This window comes from Sminthopsis crassicaudata, chromosome 3 (assembly GCF_048593235.1).
Source record: "Sminthopsis crassicaudata isolate SCR6 chromosome 3, ASM4859323v1, whole genome shotgun sequence".
Taxonomy (NCBI): domain Eukaryota; kingdom Metazoa; phylum Chordata; class Mammalia; order Dasyuromorphia; family Dasyuridae; genus Sminthopsis; species Sminthopsis crassicaudata.
This window is the reverse complement of record NC_133619.1, coordinates 231,964,812-231,977,287: the sequence shown is the minus strand read 5'-3', so window position 1 is coordinate 231,977,287 and position 12,476 is coordinate 231,964,812. Positions and strand designations below refer to the sequence as shown.

General features: G+C 32.7%; 1 protein-coding gene across 2 annotated transcripts in view; it reads right to left on the bottom strand.

Moving 5' to 3' along the window:
* NLGN4X (neuroligin 4 X-linked) overlaps positions 1–12,476 on the bottom strand; it is a 454,011-nt gene that overhangs the window by 21,260 nt on the left and 420,275 nt on the right. For both annotated transcript variants that reach the window (XM_074300200.1, XM_074300201.1), the window contains 2 exons: positions 7,459–7,644; positions 3,744–4,533 (listed from right to left, as the gene is read on the bottom strand). In XM_074300200.1, the coding sequence (XP_074156301.1) occupies positions 3,744–4,533; positions 7,459–7,644 (976 nt within the window). The remainder of the gene's footprint in view (positions 1–3,743; positions 4,534–7,458; positions 7,645–12,476) is intronic.

Here is a 12,476-nt window from a genome sequence, read left to right as displayed (position 1 = left end):
TAGATGTTCAGAAATGTTAGTTTTGTGAGTATTTGGAAAATTATATTTATAGATAATTCCTACTTGATAGGTGTTACTAAAAGTGGGCATATGAGAAATGGCATGCAAACTTTTAAGAGCTGTGCTGGAGGTGCAGAAAGACTGTAATTCCACACAAGAGACAATAATAAATTTGCCTCATTGCAACAAACTCTTTCCCCATCAGCAGCATTTATAATGGTGACAGATGGTACTATAAAACATGCTTATAAACCATAATAATAACTGCAAATTCCTGACTTGCTAATATTTCAGAGAATAGTGATAAAAACCAAATGAAGCGATCATGCTTTATAATATATCAATCACTCAGCCAATGAACTAATTGATATATCCAGGTAATATACCTGATGGAACTGTATACAATTGATCATATAGTCTTTTAAGTTCAAATTCCCTTCCTCACTCTTTTAGGCAGGAAATTATTTCTGGATAGATTACACATAATTTAAATTCTCATCTACTTTTGTTTAATATCTTTATGAAATACATTCAAAGTATGTTTAAAAAAGTAAAAATGCTGTTTGCTCAAATGGATACTTTCCTTGTCAGTTGTGCATACACAGTATTTGGGTAAATCAGATGTGAGTTATCTTATTAGTAAGAGTTATACTACACTAGCAGCAAAATAGCATAGTGGATAATGCACTGCAACAAGAATCAAGAATGCAAATTCAAATCCATCCTCAGATACTTCCTGGGCAAGTCACTTAATCCTGTTTGCCTCAAGTCCCTCATGTGTTTAAAAAAAAAAAAAAAAAAAAAAACGAGCTGGAGAAGGAAATGGCAAACCACTCCAGTATCTTTGCCCAGAAAACCCCTGAACAGGAGAAAACTCCTGGCCAGGTTCCAGGAGTATATGGCAGAGTTGGGATGCCTCTCAGGTGTGTCTGGGCCTCTCCATGTAGGGATTAAATAAATACTTTCTCTTTGTACCTAATGATGTCTCTGACAAGTCCCAGACAAAAATCTATAGTGGCTTTATATATATATATATATATATATATATATATATATATATATGTATATATATATATATATATATATATATATATATATATATATACATATATATATATATATATATATGTGTGTGTGTGTGTGTGTGTGTGTGTGTGTGTTTATAAAATATAAATATATATGTAGTATATATTTCTCAGCTTAACTCCAATCAGATAAAAATAATATTATATATTGTCAAGTCCATGGTTTGATTTCCACCTATTCTTTCATCAGGACACCAGGCCTACACAGTATGGTTATTTTGATATTTAACCCACAATTACCTACTTCTGTTTTTACAAAAACTATTCCTCTATTAAACAGAATTTAAATGACTTGTCCAGTGTTACACAGCAATATATATCTGAGGTGGATTTGAACTCAAGTCTTGCTGACTCTAAAATCTGCCCTTAATCCACTGTACCACCTGAAAAGTTGGCTTAATGTGTCGAAAATTTAAGTGACTTGTCTAGGGTTACAGAACAAGAATGGGTAAGAAGCAAGATTTAGACAATCTGACTGAAGCTGACTTTATATTCAAAATGCCACACCTCTTTGACCAATTGCATTTTATCAAAAAATTTTCTCTTATTTTTACTGTTGGGTGACTATGAACACATTATTTAATGTACTTTGACCTAAATTTCTTCATATGAAAAATTAAGAGGTTAGATTAATCTCTCTAGTGTTTTATAGTCCTATATCTATTATACTATCACTCTACTATATAATTTAATACTTACAAGGAACAGGTAGAATATTCTCATCCATCAGATATTGAAACTGTCATCAAGTTAGAACAAGGTCACATAGCCAAGAAATTGTGGAACTGGGATAAGAATACAGATTTCTGAATCTTAGCCAGTGTTGCTTATTCACATTGTTTGTTATCTTAAATGTTTTCTCCTATACCTCTTCGTCCATCCGGTTCCCATCCATATTTTTAGGGCCATGTTCAAATTCTTCCTTTGCTACTCTTGCTCATTTTGTCTTTATACTTGTCTGAATTCTGATAGATCATATAATCTATAGTACAAAAATAGTGCTTCCTCCAGTGTTCTGTAAAGCTGCTTTATCTCTTCTTACCCTCACAAGAATGGAAGTCCCCCAGTGTCAGATTCTATGTTTTAAATATTCTGACACAATTATGGTGATAACATTGGTTTTCCACAAGATTCTCACATAGCAGATAAGGAACAAATACTAATTGATGATTTAAATAAATAATTTATAAACAAGGAAACATTCTGATAATATATACAGTAACCCACTAATTAATCTTTTTTTTTTTTTTTTAGTTTGTATTTTTTCATATCGTTTTTTTTCTTAGATTTAGATACCCTCACATAAGCCCTTGGTGAACAAATACATAATTGAAATGATATGAAAAATGAAAACATTAACTATATGGACTCAGAAAAATGTCTAAATCTATTGTGCAGACATTCTAGCAATACTGAGGAAAAATTCCTGAAGCAGCTAAATGGGCTAATAACATAATATGCTTACTAACCCTTGGCTTATATTTTCGAAGGGAAATAAAATATTTCCCCTTATCTCAGTGCCTACATTTTGCCAGTAGTGCAATATTATTCTAGAACCACTATCCCTGACAATACAATGACTACAATAAAGTAAATAACTATCTAGACATAACACTCAATCTTGATCACTAAATCACTGTCCTCAATAAAATGATAAACAAACAAATGCATTTTCCACAGAATATTGTTTGTATTCATTAAAGATTGAAAGTTGCTAAACTTTCCAGCATTCCAAGCAGAACACCTCTGTTTTCTTCTAATATTATTGCTAATTTACTGCACTGCACTGCAGCTGCAGTTTGAGAGCCTAACCCTGCTATAAGTGTTTATAGGAAAGATTTACCATCCCTTAGTGCCATGAGCATCTTTATTTTTAATTCAGTACAAGAATTTCAAGGTGAAAAAAAGCACAGCACTAAGGTAGACCAGAACAATACTGCATTATTTGTCAAAAGGATGATATAGGACAAGGATTTGTAAACACACCTGTTATTAGCCACTTAAATGGCTTTAGGGATTTTCTTCCATATCTGCCAAGTATCTACAGAGTAGAGATTCAGCTGAATTTCCAAATCTCTCTAACAGTTGTTTGTGTTTTCTATATTTTTTTCAAATATATTTAGTTACGCAGTTATGAGGGTGAGATTACTCTATGGTTAATAGAAGGCTCATTTCATTTGCATTGCTATGCAGTAAGCCTAGCTATAGGATTTCCCAAGAGGGAACTTCTTTTCAGTAACTGACTTTTCTCCCAACAGATGTATGAAGTCTCTTTGGAAAATACTAAGGTATACTCCCACTTTTATGTAGTACAATAAAAGGACTTATTTTGTTCCCTTGCAGAAATTGCTATTTCTAGGCAGGACTCATTGAGCTAAAAATAAAAATAAAAATTGGCCTATGGAGTTATTATTATCTAACCAGCCTTATTAAAAATGACTAGATAGAATGAAGTATTTTTAAATTATATTTAAACTTGGAGAGAGAAAAAACACTCTATTTTCCTTTTGTGACATTTCCCTTTGTGACAAATGTAAAATTCTGGAATAAAAATATTGCAAATTGAAGAATTTTAGATTTAGTGTAATCATTTAATTAAAGATCAAAAGCAAAAAAACATGGAAGTCAAAAGAAAGCTGCCTTAAGAATAAAACATACCCAGTTTTGGCGAAGTTTGTCCAGTATGTCATAACCACTGCACTAAGCATGACATCATTCTTGGAGAAGTTACAGCTGAAGAGTTCAGTAGGACCAATCATGGGAATGCCAAAAACATATGGAACTTCATCACCATGGGCTGAATCAGCCCAGCTTGGTTTCATTTCACTTTGGCAATGGTGATAGAATGCATAGAAATATGTTGGGGAGCCATACTGGGCATGTAGGTCAGCTGTGGCAACAGCAGGAGCAACCCATTGGTGATCAGTAAAAAGGGCAACCAGGGTCTTCCTTCGAGTTTCAGGATTTTCTTTATCTGCCCAGTCCGTGTACATAAACTTTATCGTCTCCCGTAGGGTGTCTTTTCCTTCTGGATAACCATACAGATTGTCCACAAAGTTGGAGACAGAGAAGTCAAAATCATTTGGAGAAACGCCATCCTCATTGTCAACAATACCATCAACAAACTTTAAGCCTTCCCCTTGGTTCACGCCAAGCATTATGTCATAGTTTAGGAACTCCCCCTGCTCCATTAGAATCTGAGGGTCATCTGGAATTACATCACCATCTATCACGGGCCCGAAAGCAATGTGGTATGTGGCTGGAGTAATGGTCTGTTGAATGAGTTCTTTGTAGTTCTTATTCCGAAGGCATTCAACCATGTCAGTAGTATCCAGCATGTTGCAGCCCACTTTATCTGCCAATATCCGAGTGTACTTGGCAGGCTGGTAGTTCACTGCCCAGCTGGACAGGGCTGTTCCACTCTGTATGATTGCCTTTTGGAACAGACCTGCAGGTGCAAATTGTGTACATGCAAATGAAAATCTAAAATATAAAAAAGCAGCTTTTACTAAGCAAAGAATGCTTTTATTGTATCTCAGGGATGTGAATTTCTGAGTACAGTAGCATTCAGCTATTTCAGCCGTTCTTTCACTCATTTTTTTTTTCAATTTGACACTAGTTTTAATAGGAAGTTCTTCTAACCATAGAATAAAGAGTTAAGAAAAGGAAACTACCCTTGCAAATTCACTCCCAATGAAAATTCATACTATTCATCTACCCCTCTAGAATTTTTCAGTTTTTACCTTAAAAAAAGCTCTCACAAATAAATGAATTTGAGAGGCAATTCAATTCTCTGTTCCATGTCAATATGCTTTTCACTAGTCTAAAGGTCAAAGGAAAATTATATACTTACCTCTTTCACAGAGTAACCAGGTACCATGTAATTTAGGGAAAATGTTCAGCTAAAATCAATTTAATATGCTCAATTTGTGAGATTATTTTGGTCTGATATACTTTTGTATTATTTTTTTCAGATTTTCTCCCTTAACTGTAAATATATGAAAAAAAATTAATGTGCATTTAAACAAATAAATTTGTTCATATCTACTTAAATTCTCCAATTGGAACTAATAAGATTTTTTCCCAAAATATTTATTATTTCCAAAAAGAATGACAACAGTTCCAAGTCCAGGATTTGCAAAACTGCAAAAAAAATTTAGGTTAGGGTTCAGAATAAACTGGAAATTGATGGTGTAAAAGAAATAAGTATTTTATTCCACTTCATGAATGTCTAGAAATATAAAACTTCTATTTCTGGAGGATATTATTTGGAGGAGGAACAGAGGACATTAGATTATAAAATCTCTGATTCGGATACTTTGTACTATGTCAATTTTCAAAATCATGGAAGCAATTACATAGGTGAAAAACATAATTTTAATCAATAAGGTGTGATTTTTTTAAAAGAGAAAGAATGGCCCAAAGATAAGTCAGAATTGAAATTCTAATGGCTCCATGCTCTATTTGTTAGTCACTATTTAGGAACTTTGTTACATAGTCTATTTGTATTGGTTTCTTATTCTATTGACTTTAATATGGGCTCCTTGTAGCTTAGTGGAAAGTCACCTGTATGTACATTATTATAGAAACCAATGTAAGACATAAGTAAAATGATTCAGAACCTTTTGAAAAAGCCCTATCCAAATTATAGTTAATAAAATTATAATGGAGCAAATGTTATTTAAAGAGATTTCTCAGAAGTAAGAGAAATCTTTTAGTTGACTTTAACTTGACACAATAAAGACCAATCACTTTTTCAAGTACAAAAAATACATCAATTGTGCAGAAAAGAACAAAGAACAGTGTCAACATCCAAGAATTGCCCTCAAAACTGGGTTATAAATGTAGAAGATGACACATGCTTCACTTGCTCATTCACTTGCTACTTTCTCAAGGGAAGGGTTCCACACACCTGCTGCACAGTGAGGCTGCATTTATTCTGCTTTGATGGGGAAGGAAGAAAAAGGTTAAAAAGATTTTTGTTTCCTAAAAAAAGGAAAACTTATTTCAAGTTCCTAAAGAATCTGATAAGTTTTACCATTTTGACTAGAAATCTTAATCTTACTCTCTCTCTCATTTTTCTACTTGGGTCAATGGGTACCATTTAACAAAGAAATATTGTGATTCATTTCCATAATGTGTTGTACAACAATTCAGTTCTGTTTAGACTTTTATGTCTGCTTATATCTGTTAGTACTCTTGCTCATTCAAGAGGTCACCTGTCACTTTGCCAATTCTATCAATCCCACCAATTTTCTAGTCTTCTATATCAAATCTGGCATCCCATGTTGGAATTATTTTCCTCTTCATCTCTGCTTATTGTCTCTTCCATTAAATCTGAAGATTGAGAGCAAAGGTTGTCTTTTTGATTTCTTTGTATCCTCAGTGTTGTGGTACACAGTAGGATCTTAATATATTTTTATTTACTAAATAACTAGAATCTTTGGTATATATATTTTGGTGTCGAGAACTTTGTTCTTGCATCCATAATGATTGATGCTACCAAAAAATATGACTTGTCTGTATTTAAAGAATTACTAGTGGATTTTTTCCCCTTCTAAATATTACTCTCCTATATGTATAAGTATTTTTCCTAATTTTGGTAAAAATAAAAAACAAAATGTCAAGTGATATTATAATATTCTTTAATAATGATTTGTTTCAGCAATTTAAGCAAATATTTATTAAATGATTACTAGGTTTTAAATTTCTTGTAATACTGAAATTCTATGAGTCTGTTTGTCCTATGTGAAAACACATCAATAGTAGTTTTTAAAATTAACACTCAAGTGCTTAAATAAAACAATGTGACATAAATATCAAAGAAAAAATATCTATCAATATTTTTATAAAGTTCTGGCACAAAAATAAGGGAGTTCATTTTTTAAGAACCATAACTAAACTGTAAATGGAATTACATTAGTACTCTTTAATTTAAATTTTCTGAAGTTCTATTTCATATATTTACTACATCTGCACCCACAGTCACCAGCAAATAAAAAATCAGTCTGAATAAGGATTTCATAAATGACTCTTATGATCATAGATTATAAAAAATCACCAAGAAGTTAGAATTTGAAAATTCTAAGAAAGAGATTAATTGATGTAACCAACATCATTATTAACTCACAAATTTGAACTGACCCATTATTTTTCATGGAAAATAAATTTAAACAAAAACTGGCCAGCCACAGAATATGGTAAGAAGGGAAGAATAAACACATTTATATAAAGATCACTACCTAGTTTTCTGCTGAATTTTTAAATAATATGGCTTTATCATTTAATTCAGTAGGAAATTTCCTTCACATTCTTAAAACAAGTATCTCTGTCACTATTTATTTTATTATTATAACAGAGGAAATCATGTTACCTTCTGAATAGTGAGACAAAGTCAATAGGCTAACACAAGATGCTCCTGCTCCTGAGCCAAAGATAGTAACTCTTTTTGGATCCCCTCCAAAAGATCCAATGTTTTCTTCAATCCATCTTAAAGCTTGGATTTGGTCAAGCAATCCATAATTGCCTTTTGCTGCCTGGTCCCCAGTACTTAAAAAACCTACAAACAAGAAAAGGAATTTTTAAGTTATCAACCATAATGATCACAAAATGTCATTATATGTTTTGGCAAATCATGTTTGTGATCTCTATTGAATATTCCCAGTAATAATAAACAAGTAGGTTAGAGTTATCTTTCTAGCCAAAAGTGACATTTCAAGTTAAAAATGTGATTCTAAGAATACCTTAAATAGATAAATCTAACAATAATTATTTATGTGACTTCAGTGATTTTTTAAAAATATAGTTTACATGAACTCTGATGAGAGAGACCCTTCAAAAACATTTTATACCAAAGGCATTTATAATGAATCTGTTTAAAGAGCAACAAAGTAATGACAAATTGTGGGAAATGTATATAACAATATTTTTTTCCATTTTTGAACACAAAGTTACAGTAGTGGGATAGTTCATGATATATTATATGAAGAAATAGAAATGGTACTTAGGGGGAAAAATGGTACTAGAGAGAAAGAAAAAGAGAGAGAAGGAGACAAAGACAGAGAGACAGAGAGAGAGAGAAATAGAGAGATATATAGAGACAGAAACACACATGCAGAGTGATAGAAACACACAGAAAGACAGAGGGGGGGGGGGTGTCAGGGAGAGAGAAAGTTCTCTACCGCATTTTGAGCATAGAAAATGATACAAATTTTAAAACCATTCGTTGGTCATATAAAAAAGAGGATCAGGCTAGATCTAACCCCTAGTATAGAAAAATTAATTCTAGAATGTCATAAAGAGAAAAATCTTAAAACAAAACAAAAAATAATCATTTATTATTTTAAAGGGTAAAAGTAGTTATAGATAATATCAATTGCTACCCATATGCTTATTTTCCTACCTTTGTATAATTTTATGAGAATTTACAAATACATTGTGAATATCATTCATAGTCATGACTAATATTTATATAACACTTACATATCTTATTCTATTTGATCCTGGCAACAAACCCATGACCATTTTATAACAAGAAAACTGAGATTGAGAATCCAAGTGATTTGCCCAAGGACACAAAGTCAGTTTATAAGGAGGGATCTCAGGTCTTCCTAAATTAACATACAGCATTCTATTAACTCTGCCATCTAACTGATGAATTGAAAGGATTTAGCAATCAATTATATTAGAGAAACTGTTTTTCTTGACAACATTTTTGTAGATTTCTTTGGCAAGGACCCAAATCATCCTAATACAAATCATTTTCACTCTTTTTATGGAACCAGCACAAGCAATTGATTATACTTTTGCCTCCATTCTCTCTATCTCGGCCTCAGATTCTGGACTAAAGATGTTTTCTACAAAAATAGAAGGTAAGTCTTTGGCATTCAGGACTGATAGTGAAGATTTCCTCTAAGAAAATCAAGTTTGGGATTTTACCTTAGTCATTTTATTAAAAGGTGCTCTGGCATATCTTGAATTACAATTACTGGAATTTCAATTAAAAAACTATATCACATTGCAACTCACCTTACCTCAAAACAACAATAACAAAACTTAATGATTTGATCTGGAGAAGAAAGCTCTGATTGCATTTTCTTTTTTGAATACATTGCAAATGAAGATATACTGTACATAAAGAAGTCTGAAAAGACACATATTTCAAACTTGACATAGATTGAGAACATTAGAGAGGTTTATTTTATCACTTAGATGGTAAAGACTTTCAGTGTTACACTCCTACTGCCTACATATTATAATCAAACATTTATAGAGTACTTGGAGATTTATACAGCACTTTTCATACATCACCCATTTTAAAGTAGCAGAAAGGGGTATATTGTGAGTATGTTTGATGTATTCAGTTACAAGTAAGGAACTTCCTGCATCAGGAAAAATAAGTGTATCCTCTCTAAAGTGTTACTGAGTTAACTGAGAAGTTAAGTAATTTGCTTAGTCACATATGGTGGAAGTGGGTCCTGAATCTAGGTCGTCTTTCTAACTTCACAGCCAGCTCTTTTTGCACTAACTATTCTTTCTCTGAAGAAGATTGTACAATGTAGTCAGGGCTGAATTAAATCACAACTTGAAGAATGCTAACTCTGGTTGTACCCTGGCCTTTTCAGGAAACATAATTAAGTGCTGAGGAGCCTCTTGCTTTGGTATAATACAGGAAATCTGAAAACTTGAATCTTCTTGAATATGGAAAAATTGTTAACAAAGCTACATTAGAGAAAGAAGATTAGCATTAAACCAAGAGTGAATTATTCAGTGGATAGCTACTGCTACTGCTGCAGCTACTGCTACTGCTGCTGCTACTACTACTACTACTGCTGCTACTGCTGCTGTTGCTACTACTACTACTACTACTACTTCTACTACTACTACTACCACCACCACCACCATCACCACTACTTTTTTTTATCTTCACAATACTGGGGAGTAAATATTATAATTATCCCTATTTCATACATATGTTATAATTATCCCTATTTTATACATAAGGACACTGAGGCAGTCAAAGGTCAAATGACTTAGCTAGTGAGTCTGGAGTTGGTTTTGAATTTAAGGCTTCCTAATTCCAAGTCTAGCTCTCTAGTAACTCCGATGTCTACTGGTTTTATCCTTTTCTCACTATCTGTGTTCTTAGGTTGTTAGGAATAATTAAACCTGTCTTGTAAATGATTAGGGAAATGCCACTTGACAGAAATGATGAGCAGAGGATTCAAGTGTAGGCTTACAGGAGAATCTGCCTAGCTCTTGAGTCCCTGACTACCTCTAATACTTTGGGTTCTTATCTGAGTATAAATAATTAGACAATTGAGAGATATTTTCAGACTTTGAAGTAATCAAATAAGTTCCAAGCTTTCAAGTCTGCAGTAGTTGGTGCTACCATTCAGAGAGGACTATCAATTGTTCCAGTGATTTTTAGAGAAAATGAATAACAATAGGAAGATTTACACAAATTTTGGTTGGGCTTGGTAGGAATAGTAGGCCTAGAATGAATTATTTGGACAGTGCAAAGATGAGGTGAAACATACAACAGCATTTTAACAGTCCCACAGAATAGTATTAAGTTGATGTTTTTAGTATCAGTATCCCAAGGTTGCTACATTCTTGTTTATGCATACTTGAGGTTCTCTTGTACAAATCATTTTTCTTATGTGCAATAAATAAAAGCTGGCTGAAATTTTATTTATATTGTACAATAAATTCTTATTTTGATCCTCTTTTGAGTAAACTCCAAACATGAATCAAAAATCAAAAATTTAAGAATTTTTCCCATAGGCTCCAGAGTGAAAGGAATAAAAAGCCTACAAAATTTGGGGAAGAAGCCTAACTTAGACTAAACTAAAAGTTAAGTGAATTTCTGATGTCCCCAAGGATGGGATCAATAAGGGTTTCATAGCTTTACTAATAATAGCCACTCATATTTATCACATTATGTTTACAAAGCACTTTAACATATATTATTTTCTTTTATCTAATCACAATCTTGTGAAGTAGTTGGTACAGCACAATAATCTCAGGATGATTAGGGAACCTTCAGAGGTTATGCTTATAGTATATGATTGAGATGGATATGTAGAAAAGGTGGGAAGAAATACAACAGAAAGAGAAGCATGCAGAGTTTTGAGAGGGATAGAAATGTTTTACTTCTTGAGAAAAAACAACATATTAAGCAAATTGTTTTTTTTTTTTTCTTGCGCATTTTCATCCAGAAAGATTATGAGAACCAGTGACTACAAAAATTGGTGGCAATGTGGGATACTCTAGATGGTATCATGCTGATTAAGACCATATTGTAAAAGAATCTCTCTCTACTCAAGCTACTTCCCTGAGGGGAAGGCATTAATGAACTATCCCTTAACCCCCAGTATTTTAAGCAGGAAACTCATCATGTTCCCTGCAGTCAGATGAATCCCTGAGTATCTTATTTTCACTGTGCTTATCATTTCTTACCCCCTACTGCCTGAACTGTTCACTCCCCTCTTTTTATATTTTAATTCATTCTCCTTGATGCACAAAAAACTATTTTTAGCATGCTATCTTTTTCTACATGGTCATTTGTAGAAGAGTAGAGACAGGGGAGGTAGAGTTGGACTGGAATCAACAGAATACATTTTCTCAGTGCATCAGCTCAGAGGACAATATTCTAGTACTAAAACAGTGCAGTGATGAGAAGCCATTTCACTGCCCCATCCCCACAGCACTGGGCCTCTATTCTGCTTTAAAATAGCATATAGTTTATAAATGGGTGAAGCAAATAAACAAATAAATTAATGAATTAGCAATTTTAATAATAATAAGCAATATTTTACATTTTTTTTCATAAGATATATTCAACTTGTAGTCTTTGATCCAATCTTAACATTTTTTATTATAAATTTTTATATACAACTTATCAGCATATATGTAAGATTTCTTTATGTTATACTAAATAAGCAAAATATATGTGAGAAATGTTTGCACACATATATATATGGACTGGTAGGTGACACAGAACAAGGTCTGGAGTCAGGAAAATATCTTCCTGAGTTCAAATCTGGCAGCATATACTTAATAGTTATGTGACCTTGATCAAGACAATTAATCCAGCTTATCTCAGTTTCTGCATCTGTATAATGAACTAGATAAGGAATGACATATGACTCCAATATCTTTGGCAAGAGAACTACAAAAAGGGTCACAAAGAATCAGACACTACAGAAAAATAAATCAACAACAACAAAAAAGCAGAACAATTATTATATATAAACCCCTATTTGAACCTCTAGACAGTTCAAAATTCCAACATAATGGTACCTTGTGCTGCAAGAAATGATGACTGTGATGAAAACCATACATATATCAACAAAAACACATGCTGAATGAAGAAGTGCCAAGAAATAT